This window comes from Sitophilus oryzae, unplaced genomic scaffold (assembly GCF_002938485.1).
Source record: "Sitophilus oryzae breed Bouriz unplaced genomic scaffold, Soryzae_2.0 scaffold_172_pilon_pilon, whole genome shotgun sequence".
In the NCBI taxonomy this organism is placed as follows: Eukaryota; Metazoa; Arthropoda; class Insecta; order Coleoptera; family Curculionidae; genus Sitophilus; species Sitophilus oryzae.
In genome coordinates, this window is record NW_022146424.1 from 6881075 (window position 1) to 6907356 (window position 26282).

General features: G+C 32.7%; 1 protein-coding gene across 1 annotated transcript; it reads right to left on the reverse strand.

Moving 5' to 3' along the window:
- Window positions 1–1554: 1554 nt before the first annotated feature.
- On the reverse strand, window positions 1555–25562 carry LOC115881503 (WSCD family member CG9164-like). The gene is made up of 6 exons (XM_030899008.1): window positions 25276–25562; window positions 20271–20482; window positions 17441–17687; window positions 14545–14796; window positions 13594–13807; window positions 1555–2871 (listed from the first exon to the last, which is right to left on the reverse strand). The coding sequence occupies exons 2-6, from the start codon at window positions 20400–20402 to the stop codon at window positions 2745–2747; spliced, it is 972 nt and encodes a 323-aa protein (XP_030754868.1). The 5' UTR covers window positions 20403–20482; window positions 25276–25562; the 3' UTR covers window positions 1555–2744.
- Between the last annotated feature and the right edge of the window lie 720 nt (window positions 25563–26282).

Below are 26282 nucleotides of genomic sequence, written 5' to 3' on the forward strand. Positions count from 1 at the left end.
TTTCTAAAGCCTGTCATTTTTGACATATGACAGAAACATAGGTTTTTTTAAATGGAAACCATAGTTGGCCATGGCTTCATAAAAAGCGCCATTTTTTAAGCTTTTCAGCGATATAAGCTATAATATGTTTTCTTCGAAAAATTACTGAGTTATAGCCAATTCTTATCATTTTTAAACAATTTCACTTAGTTAGCCATGGAAACAAGTTTAATCATCTTTGCTCTCATAAATGTGAAGCTGTTACATCCAAACTTTGCAAATTAAAATAAATAAAAATTGTAAATATGAATTTTTCATCTGAAGAAAAGCGTGTAGGATTATTGGTTCAACTTTTTTTGACCATACATTTTCGAGGATACGTTGACCGGTGAATGTTACATTTTTTAGAGAACGGTTTTCAAGACATGCTAGAGAAGTTAAATTTAGTTATAGCCAATTCTAATCTTTCTTGACTAATTTCACTTAGATTGCATGGTATTCTTATTCTGTTATGATTTATAACTTATAAAAAGTCAGAATATATTACTAAACGGTTCTTTACAATTTACATTACACAAAGTAAAACTTAAAAAAATAATATCACTACATACACATTAAGTTATTTTAAAAAATGTTCAAAAAATCCGCCACTGTTTTGAGTTGCATGTTTTTAAAACTGAATTACTACCTACTACCTATTCTCACAGAAGGACCGGTCGACTTAATTAAACTTTTCTCGTACCGCCACTTCGAGTGCCTCTCTTAATTCATAAGTTCTTTTGCAAACCTTATTGTTAACTATACCTACCACAAAAAAAAAATCTAAAATGGATAGATCAGGTGATCGAGGAGGCCCATGCAATTAGTCCAACTCTTCCTATCCCTACGTTTGTATAATTATGATATAAATAATTTTTATTTATTTATTTCTTTCATTATGAGAGGTGGGGGTGGTGTGTTATCATCAAAGTCATGTTGGAACCACTCTATTGAGGCGCGAGTATCTACACGCTTTTCTTCATTTTAAAAATGCATATTTACAATTTTTGTTTATTTTAATTTGCAAAGTTTGAATGTGACAGCTTCACATTTCTGAGAGCAATGGCGATTGAACTTGTTTCCATGGCTACCTAAGTGAAATTGTTTAAAATGAAAATAATTGGCTATAACTCTAAAACATAACTAAAAAAGATATTATAGCTTATATCACTAAAAAGCTTATAAAAAGGCGCTTTTTAGGAAGTCATGGCCAACTATGGTTTCCATTTAAAAAAACCTATGTTTGTGTCATATGACAAAATTAACAGGCTTTAGAAAAAAAAGGACACAGTCTCATTAAGGATGTGATTATCTACAACTTTTATCTGAAAACTTTTTGTCTAAAATAGCATACTTTTGACCCCACAAAACTGCAATTTTTTCCCCATTTAACCGACTCTCTATCTCCAGTAGTTTTCGAGATACCCATAGAGAGCATCGTAGGAAACTCACCCTGTATATGTGAAGGAGGCTACACCATAATCGGGAATGGTTAAATAAGCTGAGAATGATGATAATGATGAAATGAAAAACAACTTGAATTTAAGTACAATTATTTATTATACAAAAGTAAGAGCATTAGGCCATATACAGTACGTTGCTAAAAATAATAAGAAATTGACCTAAACACACTTATTGTCCGTAATACATATATTTATGTTTGATAATTTAACCTTATATTTATCTACCTATCTCTATCTTATGCTAAACATTTTCATCTTATTATACGAAATAAAGATCACAAACAAATTTTTTTAGGTATTTAAGAACTAAATAACATTATGCCTAACAAAAGTCATTTAAGTAATTTAAGGAGCACAAAGTCCAAAAGATTTTGACACAAATGGAAAAAAGATTATTTAAACTTGTTAGAAATTATTGTATTTTGTAAAAGCTTTTACATTCTGGCAATTTTAAATAAATTAGTCAAGTAGACTAACGCATTGCATACATCTATTATTAACAGAAACAAAACATAATTTAGTTTACTATTATTAAATTCAAAAATTAACAAAAACTTTTCTTCATACTTTTGAAATTTCCTTGTATACTCCCTTCTATATATGAAGTAAAATATTAATAAATTCATTTTGTCAATTTTTGTATGCTGTATCCTAAAATAAAAAGATTTCTATACTTAAATAATAAAAAATTTTAAACCAACTTATGTCTTCTATATGTTAAACTTACACTAGAGGTACGTTTGCACAACCAGCTATATTGTTATAATTGGATAAACAATATTCTGTCACTAATATGATAAAACCTTGATAAAAAGTCTATATAAAAACAATCACCCTGTATTTAACGGATTTAAATAGACAAAAGTTGACTAGATTCCCATAGAAAGTATAGGAAGGTCGATTTGTCAGTTTTGATGTAGATTTCTTAATATTATTTTATACTTAAATTATTAAATTACCTAAACAGTACAAAATATCCAGTTATATTTACAACAATACAACTACCTACATTTAACATTCAAACAGTAACATATTGTTCTTAAAACGTGCAACAAACAAATATTTTATTTTAACAAATAACAATCTAAATGAAACAATATTATTTATAATAAAAATAAAAATATAATAACACTTAAAAAAATGACAATGTATAAAGGAAATAAAACACTAAAATTAACAAGGTATAAATAAAATAAAATACTATTTCACATCAAAAAATGTGATAATATAAGAGACTAGAATAAGTTATTTAACTAAATTTTATCATCTTTTACGCTTTTCTGGTGCCGCTGTTTTATAGATGGCGTCATAAACCTTTTCCTGGACACTTTTAATTTGGGCACGCATTTCAGTTGTGAAAGGGTCAAAATTCAAAATCCGTCTCTTTCTCCTACAAAATAATAGATTAATTGTTCAACTATATCTATCTTTATACAGGGTGTTTCAAAAAACATGTGCCATATCTCTCGTGGAGAAATTCCTTCATATTAACATATAGGTCCTATCCTGCTTTGTTTAGTAGCTACAGGGGGTTAAAGTCTTATTTTTTTTCGAATTATTATAATTTTTTTCTAAGTGCTTTTAGAGATTCGAATTAAATTTTGATGGTAAAAGTTACTATATGTGCGACAAATCGTCACCCAAGAATAAGATTGTTCTATAGACCATTTCGATGAAACTGAGAAAACAAAGTTTAAAGTTCAAACTGGATATCCGTGAACACTATATACCAAAATGGTTCTATTAAACATACAAATTAAAGGTAATATGAAAACCTATCAAACGTATGTATTTATTTTACTTTTAGAAGCTTGATTTAAAAGATATTAGTGATTTTAGATTTGGATATAGAACAAACGTGTCTATTAGCTGTGCATTGATACAATTTTAGGGATATAGAACAAAACAGGGGATATAGAATAATATAATACTCATTTTAAGCTGATTTATTTGTATTTCAAAATATTATTTCAACACAAAATAACTGAAATGGAGACATTAAGACATTAACTACAAACAACATAAAAAATAAAAACCTAAAATACAATAGTAGTAATTTTTTATTAAAAACTATCATTTTTTTTCGCCTATTTGTTTGGTATGTATAGTGTTAGAATAACTTAATCAGATTTTAAATCTGATTTTTAACTTTCATTGGATTATTTAAATGTTTTTTAGCTATCTCTAGTATTGATAGTATTAGAGAACGACTGAGCAGTCAATTGAGTTGAAGCAGCTGGTTTCACGAAATTCCAAAGTGTGAAACATTCGAATTTGCTAACAAATCAGGCAATCAGTGCTTTTCAAACGAACGATTGAGCAGTCAATTGAGTTGAAGCAGCTGGTTTCAGGAAATTCCAAAGTGTGAAACATTCGAATTTGCTAACAAATCAGGCAATCAGTGCTTTTCAAACGAACGATTGAGCAGTCAATTGAGTTGAAGCAGCTGGTTTCACGAAATTCCAAAGTGTGAAACATTCGAATTTGCTAACAAATCGGGAAATCAGTGCTTTTCAAACGAACGATTGAGCAGTCAATTGAGTTGAAGCAACTGGTTTCACGAAATTCCAAAGTGTGAAACATTCGAATTTGCTAACAAATCAGACAATCAGTGATTTTCAAACAAACGATTGAGCAGTCAATTGAGTTGAAGCAGCTGGTTTCAGGAAATTCCAAAGTGTGAAACATTCGAATTTGCTAACAAATCGGGAAATCAGTGCTTTTCAAACGAACGATTGAGCAGTCAATTGAGTTGAAGCAGCTGGTTTCACGAAATTCCAAAGTGTGAAACATTCGAATTTGCTAACAAATCAGGCAATCAGTGCTTTTCAAACGAACGATTGAGCAGTCAATTGAGTTGAAGCAGCTGGTTTCACGAAATTCCAAAGTGTGAAACATTCGAATTTGCTAACAAATCAGGCAATCAGGGATTTTCAAACAAACGATTGAGCAGTCAATTGAGTTGAAGCAGCTGGTTTCACGAAATTCCAAAGTGTGAAACATTCGAATTTGCTAACAAATCGGGAAATCAGTGCTTTTCAAATGAACGATTGAGCAGTCAATTGAGTTGAAGCAACTGGTTTCACAAAATTCCAAAGTGTGAAACATTCGAATTTGCTAACAAATCAGGCAATCAGTGCTTTTCAAACGAACCGATTTGCCGCCTATTTGACAAACGAACGTTTAGTGGTGAAATTGCACCCGCTTAAAACAAAAGCTTAAATTTAAATAAAAACAGATACATACATTATATGTTAGAGAGACAGAGATCGGGAATAAATGGATGTAGAACAATCTAATTTTTATGCATAGTAACATATTTTTTGATCTGGTATTTTCGTTCCATATCCACTTCTTAGGATAAAGAACTCAATAATTCTCTTTTTTTTATTACAAACTGTAGGATGTAGCCTAAAATAGTTATTTTTGAATGTAGGCCATTATATGGTTTCGCGACTTTCAAATTAATATGGATATAGTACAAAATATTAGATTTTTTTTTCTTTATTTGTGAATTTGGCTATATTGTTTTTGTGGATATAGAACAAGCTAATTCTACATAAAAAAATGGTGTATGTAACTCATTTAAACACTAAGTGGATAATTAAACATTTAAACCAAAAGTGGATATAGAACAACCTAATTCTAGGGTGACGAAATTTTAATGCTAAAAAAGTGTTAACATTGGGTTGACATATTCACCAGAGACGTTCATATGGGTTATCACTATAATATTTTTCAAATAAATAATCATTAATTCTTCATCAAAAAATATGAAAAAAGTTTCCTATAAATACACACACCGGAAAAATCTAGGGATATCATTTTATTAAAGTTAAAAATAAATGTTTTGAATAAACAACCACATATTTGTTTGGTTTGGTTTGGTTTGATGGCCGATTTGGCCGATTCTTTCTACTTCGATTGAAACGAAGTAGTCACACTAGTTATTTCTAAATTTGGGATAGTTGCAGAAGTGTTTTGGAATGTTTTTATGATAACTGGCCAGAATATATTTAAATAACTCTGTTTAGTATTACGACATTATGGAGCGTAGACATCTTAACAAAGACGAAATGCTAAGGGCCATGGGTATGCTCGAAGCTGGAATGCGCCAAATCGACGTAGCTAGAGCATGAAATACAGCGCAAAGTGTAATATCGCGATTAAGTGCACGCTACCGTGAAAGTGGTGATGTTGCTGAAAGGCACACAGGGCGACATCGCATTACTACCCCTCAGCAAGATAATTTTTTACAATTAAATGCTCGACGCCGACCGACTCTTACAGCACCAGAGCTTAGTTTAATTCTCCAGGAAACACATAATGTAACCGTTAGTCCTGACACTGTTCACAATAGATTAAAAGAGGTCAACTTAAAAAGTAGACGCCCCTGGAGAGCTCAACCCTTAACGAGAGGAAATCGAGAGGTACGATATTTGTGGGCTCAAGATCATGTTCAGTAGTCGAATGAACAATGGGCCAATGTTCTCTTCACGGATGAGTCACGCTTTGGAATTCATCCGGATTAGAGAAGGCTTAAGCTGGATTTATAAACTCAGGAGTTGAGGTTCAGTTGCCGTTCAAAATGTTCAACGCTATGAAATTAAACCAAACCAAACCAATAATGTTCTCTTCACGGATGAGTCACGCTTTGGAATTCATCCGGATTCGAGAAGGCTTAGCTTCATGCATGACAATGCACGGCCTCATACAGCCAGAGTGGTAAATGAGTTTATCAATGCTCATCAATTAAACATCTTACCCTGGCCGGCACAATCTCCTGACCTCAACCCCATCGAGCACGTATGGGACGCGGTCCAAAGAAGAATTTTGAGAATGGGTATGCCTCGTGAAACTCGTAGGGATCTGGTTCGGGCCGTGAATGCAGCGTGACAGGCTGTACCTCAAGAAGAGATCGACAACCTGATCAGGAGCATGGAGAGATTATGTAGGGCTGTAATGAACAGTAGAGTAGGCTTTACCCTTTATTAAGTAAAAATGGTTTTACCTTTTTTTTTTTAATTCACAGTTTAGAATAAAAAAAATGTGTGTATTTTTTTGAGTTCAATAAAAATCAAGGTAAATTTGAAAAAATCGGTAAATTTCGCATTTTTATTTCCAATACGTCCTGTAAACTGTTTGTTTGGTTTGGTTTGGTTATTTTAATTTTATTATATCAGAAATGCAAATAATAAAATTACTGACGATGGCTGGATGAAATTGTAATATCCCTAGACTTTTCCGGTGTGTGTATGGGTGGGAAAATGCATAGTTTTAAAATTACCGGATGTTTAATTACAGAAAAATTTTAAAATAGGTCTTTTTTAATTATTTTAAATAGCATTATTTTTTTGTATTTGCTGTAGGTATCACTGATTAGTATATTAAATTAATTTTGATAAATGTATTAATTAATTATATTAAATTATTATTTTTTTTTATTTTAATTTTCTTAATGGTAATTGATAAAAATGCGTTACTTATCAAAAAGACAGACATCGACAAAATATCAAAAGACCACTTTTAATCGACATTAAACAATCTACACAATTTTGCCAACAAGAAAAAAGTCAGTAGCGCACTGGTTTTTTTTTAGAAAAATATTCTAGTGATAACCCATATGCCCGTCCCTGGTTAATATGTCGACACATTATTAGTGTTGTATTAGCACAGATTAGGTATCCTATAAGTATACAGATAAAAATCTTGTCCTAATTCGTGGTACGAAAATTGTTTTTTATGACGATGTGCAAACGAGTCAAATTTCCTGTGCGCAAAAATAAACTCGCGTAAAATAACAATAAACAGCGTAGAAGAGAGATATCGCTAAACCGAATAGCGTGCATGGACGTTAATAAGGCCAGGTGTTATCCTTTACGTGAGGTGGTATTAACTCTCTTCATTTATAGTTATCGGATCGGAAAGAATTCTGATCGCGTCGCGTCCGCTATTTAAACTTCACCTAACTTTGAATTTAAAACTTTGAAATTGTTTTGTTTACTAGGTATTTTAAAACTAAAGGGCTAAAGTGCTTATTTCCAGTGCTTTATCGTTTAACGTCTGCCAGTGGGTTTAGGGCAACAAGCAACAAATTCTCTTAGAAAGGCTAAGTCGTCATCTTTTTTTTTTTTTTGGAGGTGTAAAATACCTTTGCGTACGGAGTGTGGGACTCAATCTCTCCTTAAGCTGCCTGGAGGACACTACCCACTAAACGTCACCCCCTCGCTCCTGTCACGTCTACCTGGACCCGCTGGACGCATCTCCTCAAGTAGACGCCGGACTGTTCCTTTTTTGTCATTACCCCTGCTCTTCGCTGTATATTGCCTCTAGTATATTTTGGGCCAGTTTTGAGATGGCTTCAAAGTTTTCTCTTCTTTCTGTTACCGATTTTAAGAAGGTATCTGCGGAGATGTTGCCACCAATTGTCATGCGTGCCTCACATCTTTCCTGTTCCCATCTTGGACAAACAAACATTGTGTGTTCTGGAGTATCATTGGGTTCAGCACAGTATCGGCATGCCGCGACTTCCCTCTTTCCAATTTTACACAGGTAACTCCCAAAATTTCCGTGGCCGCTCAATATTTGAGTAAAATAGAAGTTTACCTCTCCATGCTTTATTTTAATCCACATATTTATATTTGGGATGAGCTTATATGTCCATCTTCCTTTTTGTGATACTTCCCATTCTGCCTGCCACTGCTGCACTGTGCGGTTTCTCTCCATCTCTCTGCTTGCCCTGGTTTGTACTTCACCCTTGAGAAAGAGTCGTTCTCTTTCTCTTGAGAGAAGATGCAAGGGCACCAGACCCGATATCCCAAGGCTGTCTCAGTTGAAGTTGTCCGATACGCCGCGCCGAGCAGACTCTCAAAGCCATGACTCTCTGTCCTCCTTCAAGTCTTTTTTTATTTACGTGCATATTGGTTGCTTCGTTCCACACAGGTGCTCCATACATAATAATATTCTGGCACGCATATGCTAACACTCTTTTCTTTGCTTGTGTTGGGCCCCGAACGTTTGGCAGTATTGCAGACAACGCTTTAGCAGTTCGTTGTGATTTCAGACACACCTCCTTGATGTGCAGGCCCATCGTGAGTGCACGGTCTATGTGGAATCCAAGATAGTTGACTTGCTTTACTGGATTTATTATTATATCCTTAAAATTAAACCTTATATGGTCAACTTTTCTCTTGCGGCTCAGTAAAATCGCCTCTGTTTTTTCCACTGCTATTTCGAGTCTGTGCTCACGAGTCGTCATCTGCTGTAAACCTAAGACTCTTTATAGGTTCTTTAGTATTGGAAGAGGTGGAATCTATATTTTGGGCCATATTTATTTAATTAAAACTAATCCCAGCTACTTAAATATCAAATTACCTAATAAAACTAAAGCAATAATTCAAAACAATTCAAACATAACCTAAAATAAAAGATCTCGCCGGCCGGCTCCGGTTGTCAAATACCCGCACATGCCCATTTAAGCAATTTTTAAACGTTATTAGAGGTTATTTAGAAAGAGCGCTTGGTGTAATTGATTCGCAAATTACGTCAGGCGGTAACGTTATTAGCGGGTGTTGCGTTAAAAATTGACTCGCGCATATCGTAACCATGATAAGGTACGCGTAAATACTGGATGATGCTATTCGGTTTTCCGATATCTCTCTAATAACTGTGCCGGTCAGGCGCTGTGCACAATTTTAGAGGCCATAAGTGGGCGTGCTATGTGCGCAAACTAGTCACCTAACTAGTGCTCTATTCCGAAAATTGGAACCACGAAAAACAATAAAGAAAAAACAAATATTATAATCTGTATAATCTGTGGTATTAGCGTGTGTCGCATTTATAGTAAAATTTTCTGTCAAAATTTCATTCGAATCGTTAAAAGCACTCCGAAGAAACTCATAATAAATCGAAAAAATGAAGATTTAACTTCCTGAAGCTACGAAAAAAAAACAAAAGAATATAAAAATAAATCGTATTTTTGCGTGAGGAACATCCCCACGAGAGATGGCACATGTTTTTTAAAACACCCCGTATGTAGCACTTAAAATTAGTAAAATAATTCAATCTTCTATAAATGTGCCACTAAAATAATCAATAATCGGTCATAATTTATAAGGACAGGAATAACATTTCCTTGTTTTAAAAAATAATTTGGTTTGAATAATATTTTAGTTTTTTTCTTCTTTATTGTAGAAGTTTTTGCACTGGTCTGCAATTTTTTTATAGACTTGACATCATCCAATCCTTTTATTACAACCAAAATAACTTTTTTTTATAATTTTTGTAAATCTTCGTGGCACAGTGTGCTGTCTATGCATATTCGTGCGTGATAGCCTACCACCAGTTCTTTTACTTAACTGGTTCAATAATTGTTTCCAATAAATTGAATAAAAAATCGGTAAAAAAACTTTTAAGTTAAACGGTTTTATCTTATGTGCACTGAAAACTAGAAAATAATAATAACAATTAGGTATTTTGAACTAGTTCAGAAATATTTTAGTACTAGGCAGAATAGCTTTTAGGCATATTAAACTAAAATAAAAACGTGGGGCCCATTAACTATTGCTGTAATACTTTCTTCTATACTAAGTGTGGATTGCATCGACTTACTATAATCGTAACTGGAGATTTTGACAATCAATAACCAGCCGTGGCGGCTTCACCAGCGAACGCCGAGCTCATGATCTACCAAAATATAAAGATATGCTTTGCCATAGGTAGGATTTTAGAGGGGTTTCTATTTTAGTCTACGTTTTTATTTTAGTCTAATATGCCTAAAAGCTATTCTGCCTAGTACTAAAATATTTCTGAACTAGAAGTTCAAAATACCTAATTGTTATTATTATTTTCTAGTTTTCAGTGCACATAAGATAAAACCGTTTAACTTAAAAGTTTTTTTACCGATTTTTTATTTTCTAGTTTTAGTATTTAACGGAAATGCCTACCGAATATTCCTCATTCTATTTAATTCATTTAGTGCATCATTATTACATGGTTTTTTACCTGATAATTTATTACAATCTGACGCTCAGGTGTTTCTGACGCTAACAACTCTCTCTGTCTGTCACGTTGTGATGCTAGCCTGGACTCATGACGCTCAGGTGTTTCTGACTCTACCAGCTGCCTTTGTCTCTCACGTTGTGCTATTAACCTGGCATCATGTTGCTCAGGTGTTTCTGTTGCTAACCGTTCTCTTCGTTTCTGTAGTCGACTATAGGTTTCATTTTCACTTTCTTTTGCACGTTTCGTTCTATACTTTTCTTTCGCCTTTTCGAGCCTTCTTTTTCGTTGTGTAGCAGTTTCGTTTTTATTTTTGTTTGTGTTTTTATTTATTGTTTCCATGTTGTTCCCACGAGTAATGGACATTTTAACGGTCGACCCCAGAGGTCCAGTAGAGGGGCAAAGCTATAATATACAACAAGAGGCGCCCAATCTTGAGGGGAAACGCTTGCGACATTACATTTTTAGCCACCCTAATGCCATACAGTCCTCAGCACATTTTAACCTATTACCTTAACTTGGGTGGTAAAGCTACCGCTAACTACGTAGATACATCTAATCACCTATTTTTTTTATCTGTCCTTCTAACGTCACACAATCTTGGACACAACTGTTCTGGACACGACTGCTCATGCCCTCACCTAATACGCCATTTTGTAACGACGTCCATCTTGGATTTTAAATTTTGTCATAATCACAGTATTCTACTTGTGTAGCCCTTTCATTTGATACCCATATTGAGGGGGTTGTGGAAAAATATGAAATCCGCCATTTTGTACCGGCGGCCATCTTAGATTTACAATGTTATTGATATTACTATATTGTATTGTCATCGGAACTAAAGGTGCGTACCAAATTTCAGATCAATCTGACAACAGGAAGGTACTTAAATTTCAATTTCTAATTTTGACCCAAATAAACAAACAAATAAATAAATACCGTACGGGTCGAGCTAAATAAAACAGTTTAAAAACAGTTCTTGTTGCACTCGCCACCACTAATTTGAGTAACAGTGTTTTGGAACAGGTTTGGAGCAGGAACAAAATAGCATATGAACTATACCTGCGCCAAACAAGTTCCAAACAAAACCTGTGTGGAAAATAACAGATCCTGTTCCGAAGCATCAACACTAATTTGCATTAGAACGCATTTTACAAAAAATCAATAAATCCCAGATACACACACCGGAAAAGTCTAGGGATATTACAATTTTATCCAGCCATCGTCAGTAATTTTATTATTTGCATTTCTAATATAATAAAATTAAAATAAACAAATAGTTTACAGGACGTATTGGAAATAAAAATGCGAAATTTACCGAATTTTTCAAATTTACCTTGATTTTTATGGAACTGAAAAAAATACACACTTTTTTTTTATTCTAAACTATGAATTAAAAAAAAAAGAAAAAACCATTTTTACTTAATAAAGGGTATGGCCTCCTCTACTGTTCATTACAGCCCTACATCGTCTCTCCATGCTCCTGATCAGGATCGCTGCATTCACGGCCCGAACCAGATCCCTATGAGTTTCACGAGGCATACCCATTCTCAAAGTTCTTCTTTGGACCGCGTCCCATACGTGCTCAATGGGGTTGAGGTCAGGAGATTGTGCCGGCCAGGGTAAGATGTTTAATTGATGAGCATTGATAAACTCACTTACCACTCTGGCTGTACGAGGCCGTGCATTGTCATGCATGAGAATGAAGTTTCTCCCAAAATCATTGGCATATGGTAACACGACAGGCTCAAGAATTAAATCACGATATGTGATTCCTGTTAGAAACCTTTCAAGAAAAACGAGATCGGTTTTTCGGCCTAATTGGACTGCTCCCCAGACCATAACTGTTCCACCTTGATAAGGGTGCACTTCCTGAACATGATCCAACCGAATAAGATTTCCCGGTTCTCTCCATACCCTAAGCCTTCTCGAATCCGGATGTAATCCAAAGCGTGACTCATCCGTGAAGAGAACATTGGCCCAATGTTCATTCGACCACTGAACATGATCTTGAGCCCACAAATATTGTACCTCTCGATTTCCTCTCGTTAAGGGTTGAGCTCTCCAGGGGCGTCTGCTTCTTAAGTTGACCTCTCTTAATCTATTGCGAACAGTGTCAGGACTAACGGTTACATTATGTGTTTCCTGGAGAATTAAACTAAGCTCTGGTGCTGTAAGAGTCGGTCGGCGTCGAGCATTTAATTGTAAAAAATGATCTTGCTGAGGGGTAGTAATGCGATGTCGCCTTGTGTGCCTTTCAGCAACATCACCACTTTCACGGTAGCGTGCACTTAATCGCGATATTACACTTTGCGTTGTATTTAATTCTCTAGCTATGTCGATTTGGCGCATTCCAGCTTCGAGCATACCCATGGCCCTTAGCATTTCGTCTCTGTTAAGATGTCTACGCTCCATAATGTCGTTTAATACTAAACAGAGTTATTTGAATGAATTCTGGTCAGTTATCATAAAAACATAGCCAGTACAGGTTAAATTCGAGCAATTGATGCTAGGTGCTTTTTATACATTTGACAAAAAATGCACAAACACTTCTGCAAATATCCCAAATTTAGATATAACTAGTGTGACTACTTCGTTTCAATTGAAGTAGAAAAAATCGCCCTACAAATATGTGGTTGTTTATTCAAAACATTTATTTTTAACTTTAATAAAATGATATCCCTAGATTTTTCCGGTGTGTGTACTATATAGACTCCACTCATAAACGTATTCCTTAAAATTTGCATTTTTATGTCGTAAAATATAATATTAATGTATTTCTTACAAACATTTCTTTTATTAAGAACTATTAATGCTTCGATTAAAATGTCTTTTTTATGTCAAGAGAAAATAAATGCGAATCATATTTCTCTAAATTATGAATATTTAAATAAATATTCTATTTATTCTGAATTATACACGTTTTACAAAATATAAAGAAATGATTCGATAATATTTTATTAACTATTGCTTAACTCTATAATGCTTAGATATAAATAATGTCTAATTAGTAAATTAAAACCATAATTTTAGCGCTTTTCGAGCATTTTGAATATCAAGACTATATCAAAATATCTCAATAATTCGATACTATTTACATCATATTTGTTACCTATAAATGCCCTCCTTTCTCTCAATGGCACAACTGAACTTTTTGGCAGGTACAAACACGCCCAAAAAATTTATCACAGACTTGAGCGTGTGTTCCGTCTTGTCCACCAGTTGCTCGTAAAAAATTACGTGAGTTGATCCAGTAAAATTGTACAGCCAGTCCATGTTCAGCTGTTGCCAACCGTGAAGTTTGTCGTAAACGAACTGCTGCCAATCTAAAACAAAGTATAAGTCATTTACGGCGTAGAAGGCCTTGTCTAGTAAATAAGATTTCAATGCTTTGCGAAATGAAGAAAATGATGTTATGGATTTGATTTCAAATAGCAGGTGATTGTGCATTTTTTTCGAGTTGTATAATATTGAACTTTTAACTAACTCTGAGCGTGGGGTAGCTAGATAAAGATCTTGCTCCGCGTTCCTGAGTGGATAAGTGTGAGATGGCCTTTCTTGAGATGCTTACGTATTAGGCAAACGGAATCAAATATAAATAAGGAAGGAAGAGTTAATATTTTTATTTTTTTGAAAAAGTCCTGGCAATGAGTTCTGCTGTTTAGTCCCAGTGAATATCGAACAACTCTCTTCTGGTGCTTAAAAATGCGGTCAAATTGAGTCGCACAACACGTACCCCAGAATGGAAGGGCATATCTGAGGTGCGACTCAAAAAGTGCATAATAAACAGTTCTAGCCACTGACAAGTTAAGCTCCTTAGAAACAGATTTTAATGCAAAACAGGCAGAGCTTAAGTTTTTCGACAAAGCGTCGATATGCATGTCCCATTTTAGAGAATTATCTACAAAAAGCCCTAATAGTTTTACAGATTTTACGACGTCAATGGTGATGTTGTTAAGTACAAAGGCAAAAGAAAGAAACAGGCAGAGAGAAATATATTAGTATAATAGTTTTGACTCTTCTCATAAATTTTATAAATAATTGTTTAGACAGCTAAACTCACATTTTCCGTTGGTCCTCCTGTATCTGTCTGGAGAAGCAAATCCAATATGGCCGCCACTTTGTCTGTTAAATTCGGCATGGATAGCCTTTTCCGGCGAGCGGACCAATAGGATGGCCTTAGAGAACATGTTCCTAGCATTAGTACCCCATTCGTGAGTTTTCACCACTAACACTGAATTGTTGGTTATACTTTCAGCTGGAAAGCCATTTTTTAACAATCCATAATCTTTGTAGACTGACCCAGTATAGTAACCTAACGGTAAAAAAATAACAGAGAGATTAACATAACTTGATAGTTAGTTTGTTCATCATTACTGTTTTTTTTTCTAAATTCATTATAGACTTGGTGCATTTCAGTTGATTTCAAAAATTCCGACCGCAGCGCTCGATACGGCAGAAATTAGAAGTACCCGACTACAGTCACTCAGTTCCGGAACCGTTCATGTCGATCGTATTGAAATAATATTCAAATCGTGGCTCTGTCATAATATTTAAGTATTTTAGTTTTTAATAATGCAGTTTATTGATTGTGATTTGGTCAAAAGCAAAAATGGATTCAAGCAGCTCGACGAAACAAGTGAGTAAACAACATAATCAAAAAATTAAGTATGCATATACTATGAGAGGATACATTACAATTGGCAATATTAATGGTATACTTGTTTTAATGCTTAATTTTTTCATTAACATCTTCTAAAGTTATAATTATGTACCTTTAAAAAAATTCGTTATAACCGAAATAGCCTCAGCAACTATAGCAAAATCGGTGCGATAAACTATGCTATTGTAATCGCAAAACAATTTACGATGCACGTGATCAACTTTGAGTAACAACCGATGGCGACAGCGCTGCCAGATTGAGAGGGATTTATGACATGAATCTTAATTTAAAATTGACAAACAACATATTTATTATATCATTTTTTAAAGCGTTTTACGTTTTATTTTTAATTTAATAATTAATATTTTAGTGATTCCTTGATTTACTTGTTTTATAGCTTATTTTACTTATTACATATCGGCAAAAACTATATAGTCATCCATTATGAAGAATATTATAAGCGTTATTATGGGTTATTTATTTATTGATGTACAGGGTGGTCGAAATTGGTCTGTTTTAACAGAGAAAACCTATTTCCTGACTAGATAGAGCAAAACCGACATAGATGTTATGGGCTCGATTTATGAGAAACGTTTAATGTCCTAAACCGTCTGTTCATATTTTCACTGCCAACCGAGATACGGAGTATTTTTGAATTTTTTACCATTTGGAAAAGTGCCCATAACTTTTGTATTTCCCGGAATAATAAAATTCTGTAAAAACGTTCTTAAGGCACTTTTTTAAGCACAATCCAGTGGCGTATTCAGTTTTTTTCTATACATGCCTTTTTAGTCAGAAATAATAAAAAATATAATTTTTTAAATGGAAATCATAATTGGCTATGAACTTAAAAAAAATGCTGGCGTTTAACCCTTTCCAACGATATAAAATTATGTGTATTTATTTCTAAAAATGAGAGAAATATTACGTTTTTTTATTTTTGTATCGAAGCGGGCCTTGATTTTGTGTTGACCTATAGTTGCCTAATTATTTTTTATCACAATTTAATATTCTATATCATTATTTATCTGCATAATTAAAGACTTTTGAAAAGGTAAATCAACATTCTATATTAGTATTACCATTTACAATTAAAAAGCCAGGGTTACAACTGCACTATTAAATAGATAATTTAGAGAGAATTGGAATGGAACAAGGGATCCCGTATCATGGCCTGCTAGGTCCTGTGATGTAACTCCTTTGGACTTTTTTTATGGGGGAAATTAAAAGGCTTTATATATAAGGGAACAACTATTGGGACGAGAGAAGAATTACAGAAGGCTACTAGGCAAGCTTTTGGACTTATTACACCAGTTCGCCTAATAAATTGTTGTAACTCTGTGCGCAAAAGATGTTTATTGTGTATTCAATAAGGGGGTGCTCAGTTTGAAAATCTTTGATTATTTTTTTAGAAAACTATATTCGTCACTCAAAAAATACTTTTTTTTAGTTTTATTCTTTGTTTATTGTATCGATTTCAATTGTAAATACTAATACTAATATAGAATGGTAATTTACCTTTTCAAAAGTCTTTAATTATGCGGATAAATAATAATATAGAATATTAAATTGTGATAAAAAATAATTAAGGAAATAGGTCAAGACAAAATCAAGGCCCGCTTCGATATATAAAATAAAAATAAAAAAGGACAACATTGCTGAACACGGCGCAAATATAGCGATAATAAAATTCGGTTTAAACTAATTTTTGCAGCTTTAATCTAAATAAAATATCTGTTGCACTCATTTTCTCTATAAAGTAAAATAAAGAGCTGCTCGGTATCTTAAATTTTTAACATTTTTGCCTAAATTTCATTTAATCAGATTTATAGACTTTAGTGTCAATGTCGATATGATTGATGACGTGCATCGGAAAATATTTTGCGATTACTATAGCTACCGTAGTTGAACTCATCTAAAAAGTTTGATTAGCTTGAATAATAACTGACGATATTAAAATATTTACTTTTTTATTTTTATTTTTAGAATTTTCACAAATTACACTTCCTAACACTTTTCAAAATTTTTTCGTGTATTCGCTATTTAAAAACGTGTATTTGTTTAGTCCACTGTTTACAGAATTCTCCGATGGTCGCAGCACCGGCGGAGAATGCACCAAGCCTATACTGCATACAATATTTACAATCACTATGAAGGTCATCATAACTCACACCAAAAATAAAGAATTAGACTGGATACACACAAAAAAACTAAAAATGGTCTAACCATGGTAAAAATGGGGACCATAGCATTTGAGACACCCTGTATGCAAGCCCATTATAATTCGTTCATTTACCTGTAGCTTGTTGTAGTAAATACCGCAGCCATGTGTTTCCACTGCCAGGAAAACTAACCAAGGCAACTGGTTTCTTATCTAACTCTAAATCTTCATCGGGGTGCATGTACTGTAGTTCGGAGCACCATTGGATTTTGGATTTTTTGAGAACTGGACGAAACGCGCCCGCACTATAGTCGAAATTATATTTTGAATCTCTACCCGGCTGAACTCGTTGATGGCTAACAGCTCTGTCCGGGATACTTGGCTGATAACAAAAAGTTAATTAACAAAAAATAGAAAATTAGGCCTAAAGGTACGCGCACACTGACCAGCGCCGCACGCGCCGCATCGACCGAAGAAAAATATTGTTTGTGTTACTTTCAATGAAGGTGCGCACACTAGCCAGAGCCGCACGAATCGCATCGACGAAAATGCGGCCAGCATTGTTGGACCAGAATGATTTTCGGTAAATGCGGCTAGTGCTGCTGACGTCACAAGCAATTCCTTCGACTCTACGTAGCGTAGGTAGCCGAAGAGGAGATTAGAAATTCAATATGCTAAACGGGCGTCCAGACCGGATGAGGGAGCAGGAGCGAGCAAGAATTCGGGTATGTTCTATGGGAACGTTTAACTGGTGTGGACGGCTCTGCGAGCGAGCGAATGATTGCTTGCTCGCGCTCGACGCTGTTCCATGCCGTGTCGGTACATCAAAGAAAATTCGCGCTCTTGCACGTTCGGTTTGGACCGGATTTTGTTTACCACGTTTGCGATCGAATATCAAAAATGGAATGGCCGAATGAAGTTGTTTTAGAATTAATAGAGGAGTACAAAAATTGCCAACACCGTAAGGTTATAGCTAGCCTTTCTCTAGGTGAAATTGCTTTTCGGTAATTGGTATCACTTTTCATTATTTTCATGTCAATTAAATCTAATAAGGTATTAAAATCTGTAAGTGACATCCGACAAAAGTTCTTAAATATTCCAGAATCTTCTGTTTCAACATCGTTTAGTAAATTGTCACCACCATGAGAAATGAGAAATTCGATTTTTAAAAAGAGTCATGTTCCACCACCTCCTCTGCAGTCGTTTTCTCTTTTGACGTTTCAACAATTTATAAAATACAATGAAAGACACACAAGCAATAATTTTTCCGACATTATGAACATGAAGTGCCACACACCGATCAACAACGAACATACAAATAATCGCTAGGTCTGGACGGAAGCTGATCACGTGCTCGAGAGCAGCAGAAATCACAAGCGAATTTGAATAAATGTTTGCTCGCGCTCGTTGCTGCTCGCTCATCTGGTCTGGACGCCCCTTAAGAAAGTTTGCAAATTTTTCTTGGCTTATATTGAAAAATTTTTAGTTCATCCTCAATTAAATATGGAAATAATGTGGATTTTTGCAAATATTGTGAACCTATAACTTTCGATTCTTTCTCGTGATTTCTTCTTCTTCTATTAACAAGGAACTCATAATTATTTCTTGTTCGTTGTCATTTATTGTCGAGAAATATTAAAAAACACGCTTATCACCGCAGACAGGACTCCGGAAGCGACTAATGAGAAATTCGATTGGCAAATATGGGTGTAGTAGGGGAAAAAAGAAACAAAATAGCGAATAATGCGGCGCGTGCGGCGCGTTCGCTACGGGTCAGTGTGCGCGACAAGAAAAAAAATGCGATTCGTGCGGCGAGTGCGGCTCTGGTCAGTGTGTGCGTACTTTAAAGCTTCATTCGTAACCTCGAAATTAGTGGAATAAATTAGTGGTTTCAATTAGAGTAGAAGTTTGTTCCCCTAATTTCAACGTAAGCATTCAAAACGTCAAAATTAATGAAAATAATTTTCATTTAGTTAACAAATTTTTCTAACATTTAGTTAGAAAAAATTTAGGAGTTTTTTTTAGTTTAAAAAACATAATTTAGGTACTTAGTAGATTAAATTTACAAGGAAAAAAAATACAGAAAAGATCCAATGATTCTCAAAATTTAAGTAAAAAATGATTTATTTTTTTCAAACGTCAGAAAAGTATTAATTTTTGCGACGTGATTGACAATATAAAAAAGTCATTTTAACGTCTAGGCATAAAAGTAAAGCACTTTTACGCCTAAGCACAAAAAAATACGAAAATATATTATTAAACTGACACAAAGTGTCAAATTCAATGAGCCCGTAATCATAGTTTCTCGATATAGAATTACATACAAGGTATTACTTTTAAATCTTTTTATATTATTTGGAACGTTTGAAATCGTTTAAAAAATTATTTGTGGCGTTTGAAAAAAAATAGCATGTTCCATTCGGAGTAAAAATGACTTTTTGTGGCTCGCCTATATTGGACAAAGTTAAATGTACAACCTCGCCACGAAAAGTGTCATTTTTACTCCTAATAAAACAATATACTAGTATTTGAAAATTTTCAAAATAAAATAACTCGGTTATTTTGGACTTATTTGAATTTTTTTTTGAAACGAGAAAATATATGTTTCCCTTATCGAGATACCTACCAGCCCTGAAAATATTTGTACTTAATTAAGACATTAAGACTCACCCTGTAAAATAGTGTTATTTTCAAACTAAGTGTACTCAATTACATCATCAGAGACAAACTAATTTTATTTATTAAAAATATTCAACTATTCCGGCTGCGACGGGATTCGAACCCATAACCTTTAGATTGGTAGACAAGAGCTGTACCTTTTAATTTTTAACACTATATGGCTGTACCTCTACGCCACGGAGCGCTTTTTTATTCTTAGCTAATACTTTTTTTTAATATTTTTAATAAATAATTTTTGACAGCATCTCTACGACTTTGAATTTTTATTTATTTAACAATTGATTACTTTTATTCCTTGTTCGTAGTTCGCTTTCTTGAACCCATGTAAAGATACCGCCGACAAAATCACCACACCCACTATATAGCATAACAAGAGACTAGCCAAGAGCCAAAATTTAAATCTGGTAATAAGGAGCATTTGGCCATGTTTTGTGAGGTTTCGTCCCTGTGGTTTAATTTACATTTCGACAGGTGTTGTTGCACTTGCACCATTCAATGCTGAAAAGAAAAACAAAAATGAAAAATGAGTGTATTAATAATAGCCTTATAATAGGTAGTTGGCTATGGCAAGTGAATTCCATTGTAAAAATACATTGATCAAAAGTCTAGACTAGTAGACATAATTATTGTTGTAGTAATAATGTAAAAATTTAAAACACTTTAAATTTTTTCTCATAAATTTTGCACCAATGAATTTGAATATGCAGAATTATATTTTATTTTGATATGTGTATGACAGCACGCGCTAGAATAAATTGACTGAGATATGTATAGTTAGAGGTATGAAAGTTAATTTAAGAAATTATTTACGTTCAACATAAAAAAGGATGCTCTCGTTTAGAAATATTTTAAGAATTCATATTGTTTACGCGAAAAATTCTGTTGTTTATGATAAAAAAGTAAACTAAAAAGCATTAAAAAGAAGAAAGTATTTTTATGAGAAGAGAGATAATGTAGACAGTCAGAGAAAAACGTAATTTTTCAAAATTTCTTCTAAATAAAATGTCTAAAAATTAATTCAATTATTACACTATCCTTTGTTTCTAAATTTTTAGCTTTTACTATATACAGGGTGAGTCTTAAATAAGTGCAAATATTTTTAGGAGTAGTATATTTCGACACCAGAAACACGAATAGGTGGTTTTTTTCGCGAATTTTTTTGAAAAAATTGTTTAATTTTTAAAAATAATAATTTTTTGATAATATGGCAACAAAGGGAGTAGGCTAAATTTACAAGAACGAGAACCCAGAATAGATCCAGTAGTTATGAAAATTGTAGCAAAAACATTTTTTTGGAAATTTTCAAAGTAAAATAACTCGGTTATTTTGGACTTATTTGAAAAACGGTAAAGAGAAAATATATTTCTTTTATCGAGATCTACCAACCCCGAAAATATTTGCACTTATTTAAGACTCACCTTATTATGGCGTTATACATTATACAGGGTGGTCCGAACTGTATTCTGAAAACTTCGGCAGCGTATTCTGCAGATAAAAATAAGTAAAAAAGTTCGTATAAATGTATATCGTAAAATGCTTAGTTTCCGAGATACAGGGTATAGAAGTTTAATTTTTATTTTGGTTTTTTCGAAATAATTTCTGAAGTAAGGTTAATATTTCGATAAAAATTGCTGTCTGGAAGTTTTTTGACATGAGAAATTTGATTTTGATGTCAATTTCACTCCTATTTGTAGGGGGCGCCACCTACATGTGTATTAATTGTTCTGAAGAGTAATAACTTTTTGTCTGTACCTTTATAAAACTACTGAGTAAAAAAATATACATTTTCGTGACTTTTTACGTAAAAAACGTCTTTTGGTAAAAATCGCTACGAGGAACCGTTCTCACGATATTTAGAATGGAAATAGTCAATACATGTAATTTTTAACAAAAGATAAACACGTTGCGCGTTGGGTAAACAGGTAGATAGTTATTTGACTGTAATAATAAATCTAGAAAATTTTTATTTTTTTACATTAATCATACATTTTTTGCAAAAAATGATGATAAAACATTTTTCCTTGAACTTTCGGCACAAAAACATTTCAAATTTATGATTTCAGTCTAATAACTATTTAGTCAACATGTTTAATTTATGTCAATGATGACAGGTATTGATAATTTCGATTCCAAATATCTGGAGAACCATTACTCGTAGCGATTTTTACCAACAGACGTTTTTTACGTGAAAAACGTTGTAAATGTATATTTTTTACTCAGTAGTTTTATACAGGTACAGACGAAAGATTAAACCACTCTTCAAAACAGTTAAAACCTTATTAAAACATATGTAGGTGGCGCTCTCTACAAGTAGTAGTCATATTGACATTAATCATCAAATTTCTCATGTCAAAAAATGCTCAGACCAGCTCAGACACCTATTTTCATCCAAATATTGACGTTACTTCAGAAATTATTTGAAAAAAATCGAAATAAAAATGAAACTTCTACACCCTGTATCTCCGAAATAAGCATTTTTAGACATACATCTATACGAACTTTTTTACTTGTCTTTATCCGACCACCCTGTATATTATATTATGCGGCGTTATCTGGCGTTATACAGAGTGAGTCTTAAATAAGTGCAAATATTTTTTAGGGCTGGTAGACCTCGATAAAAGAAACATATTTTCTCTTTACCGTTTTCCAAATAAGTTCAAAATATTCGAGTTATTTTACTTTGAAAATTAAAAAAATATATATTTTTGCTCAAATATTGATATTGGATCTTTTCTGGGTTTTCTTTGCAGTAAATTTAATCTACTACCTATGTTGCCATATTACCAAGAAATTATTTTTTTTAAATAAAAAAATATCCAAAGCGTTTTTCAAAAAATTTCAAATTTTCAACAAACATTTTTGGTGAAAAAAACCTCATAGACGTGTTACTGGGTTCGCATTTTACTGACTAAAAATATTTGTACTTATTTAAGACTGACCCTGTATAACAAAAGGCAGGTTCTGAACTCCATTGCAACTTTATTTACAAGCATAGTATGTGAGACGCGGATACTAAAAAATAAGCTAAGATGGCCAGCTGGTTCTGACTAAGTTGTGGTTACGATCATATACTTAGTGCGTCGGGCATTTGTAGCTCCTATATTAAAAAAATTGAAGATTTTGTTTAAGTGCAAACCTAAAGTATGTACCAGGATGTAATTCCGGAAAATATTTTAACTTCTATAGGGTGGCTCAAAAAATTTGAGTGGATCGGGATGATTTTTTTAAATGAAACACCCTGTATATTGTTGCATCTTTGGCTTCCTTTCAGATCACTTTACATAATCCTAAGATATGACTAAATCTATTTCGATAGTTTCAGAGATATTAAAAAATAAATCAAAAATATAATATATTTTTCGACCCTTCTTCAAAAAATATTAAAAATACAAGAACTGTTCTGGAATCAAAACTATATTAGATATTTACTTTAAATGGTCTTTTCTTACTTTGCTATAAATATGATAATCGTAAATCATACAGGACGTTCAATATTTTACGCCAAACTTTCAAAAATATAAAATAATTTTTCTTCGTTTTTTATTATATATTATTTTTTTATTAGGTGGAGAATTAAAAAATAAACATTTTTTGTATTCAAAGTATTTCAAAATTTTTAATAGTTTTCCGGATACCACGCAGTGTTATTTCATATGGCGCTTCTAGCGGTAAAATACGGGAGAAAAATCATTGGGTGGCTTTAATGAAAATTTACTGTGGAAAATGCCATATGAAATACAAAACCGGGAATATCTACGAAACCGTTAAAAATTTTGAAATACATTTTTTAATTCTCCATCTATGGAGAAAATAATTTATAGGGTGTTCCATTTAAAAAAACGAAGAAAAATTATTTTATATTTTAAAAAGTTTGGCGTAGAATTTTGAACATTCTGTATGATTTACGATTTCCATATTTATAGCTAAGTAAGTACAGACCATCTAAAGTAAATATCTATTATAGTTTTGATTTCAGGACAGTTCTTGTATTATTAATAACTTTTTAAAGAAAGGCTGAAAAATATATAATTTCTATTTATTTATTAATATCTTTGAAATTATCGAAATATATTTACTCATGTCTTAGGGTTTTGTAAAGGGATTTGAAAAGAAGCCAAAAATGCAATAATATACAGGGTGTTCCATTTAAAAAAAAAGAATCCCGATTCACTCACACTTTTTTGAGCCACCCTATAGAAGTTAAAATATTTTCCGGAAATACATCCTGGTACATACTTTAGGTTTGCACTTAAACAAAATTCCCAAGTTTTTTATTCTAGGAGCTACAGATGCCCGACGCACTATTGCCGGACCCTGTATATTCTTTATCTTCATTATAAAATAATTTCGTTAAACTCCACTAAGGCTTCGCTTAAAGATTTGAGTTTTAGAGAACATTTTATTTCGGAAAACATTTTAGTTAAAATAATATTTCGTTATGTTCACATTGAATGAAAATGCTCTTGAATCATGGTTTTTGCAAGAGTTTTATAATAATAATAATTAATTGCTCACAGCTGTTTTTAAAAAAAAATAAGGTAGGTACATAAATGGAAATTGCTAATTTTATTAATTTTTGGTGTAAACCTATATTCAAAAAGTCTGTAGTATTAGCTAGGATTAACTAAAAACCTATTGGAGATAAATTTGACTGATAAAATTTGTTATCTACCTGTAATACTCACAGATTATAATAAATAAACGTAAAATTATATATATATTTTTTTCTTTTTTTAAATATCTTTCTAGTAAATTTTCCTTTCTGTTTATATTGTTGTTTTTTTTATTAGAATATGTATTCATTTGATATTATATTATATTATATTATTATATTTATTCTGCCAATTTCTTTATTCTTAATATACTTTTTTTATTTGATAAATCTGCTCAGAACTTTTATGAATCTTACTAAAACCAGAGAGTCATTTAATATCAGATGTCAATCTATTACGTTTTTTCATGGGCGTTAAAAATGTTATTTAAGATATCCTTTTACACCCTTTTAATTTGGCTCTAAATAAATCTTAATGATTCACGTTTAGAAACGTTTATTTAAAAAACACTCTCCATAATAAAATATTACTTTGATACTTTTTCTACACCTAAAAAATCTATACCTAGAAGAAAGAGTTCGCACAATCATAAATCCTCAAATGTCAATAACTCTAAATTTATCTTATAAAAAAACTCTTTTGAGTTAATCTCACTCTAACCTTTTTAATTTTATTTTGTTAAGTTCTTTTAAAAACCCTGAATGAATGGTAACGTTTTAGGTGAAATTTTTGACTTACTTAGAGAAATACGAAATTAAAACAGCGTCTCCCCGGTATCCATCTCCGATATTGTCCTTATCTGCAAACGATATCTTTTGTTGACTTTTCCCCACCTGCAACGATCTGTTTTCCCTTGGACACCTTCGAATGAGAACTGGCAAAATCGAATCTGGGTTACGGGAGTGCGCTGGAGAGACGCCTGTGCGTTGCGACGCCCAGCCGTCCGTCTCCAGTGGCGTCGGCATTTCGAGTTTTTATTAGCGATGAAAAAAATATCAACGATTGAGTAATAATAAATAGTTTATTAACCTAAAAAATAATTATACTTAATAATATAATATTTATTGAATTACACTAATAATCTTGATAGTTTTTAACAAACTAGTGTATATGATTTTCAAAACACCTCATTATTTGTCCTGTAAAACTTTTACTACAAGAAAATAAATATAACAAAGTGGCAAATAAATTTCTAAAAAAAATTGAAACAATTAGGTATTTACTTTATTGATCTACATCTATACTTAAATGAAATTGATTAATTTGTCTGTGTATTTCGTCCTATTGCTGCCAAAAGTCACTAACTAACATTTTTCCGAACAACCAAATTCAATCACTAACTATGTTTTGAATCGGAGAATCAATTGCAAAAGTCATTAACTACGATTTCTGGCTATTCATGTTTTATTTTAATACCGAATAGTTACTAACTATAACATCTTTATGCAATGCAATTCTTCTTTAGACGCATTTTTCTCGGAAGTAATAAAAAGTAAGTTAGTGACTTTTGGCAGCAAGGGGACGATTTACTTATTGAAATCAGACAGAAATGTTACAAATAGGAAAACTTATTACTATTATACCGGGTGCGTCTGAAATACATAAATTACATAAATTACGATCTATTTGCGTATTCAATTGTTTTTGGGTTGGTGAAACCGGAAATGACGACAACTTTTGATTTTTAAATGGTACCCTCGGTAATTTTTTACTTTTTTTGTCATTTCAATTGTTTTTGGTAACTT

Excerpts from the sequence above, each read along its gene's own strand:
- LOC115881503 (XM_030899008.1), bottom strand. The coding sequence starts at position 20,402 with ATGCTCCTTATTACCAGATTTAAATTTTGGCTCTTGGCTAGTCTCTTG. Across the intron at positions 17,688-20,270 it reads ACTACGAACAAGGAATAAAA|CCAAGTATCCCGGACAGAGC; the intron begins GTAATCAATTGT and ends TTTTGTTATCAG. Across the intron at positions 2,872-13,593 it reads AGAAAGGAGGGCATTTATAG|GAGAAAGAGACGGATTTTGA; the intron begins GTAACAAATATG and ends ATTATTTTGTAG.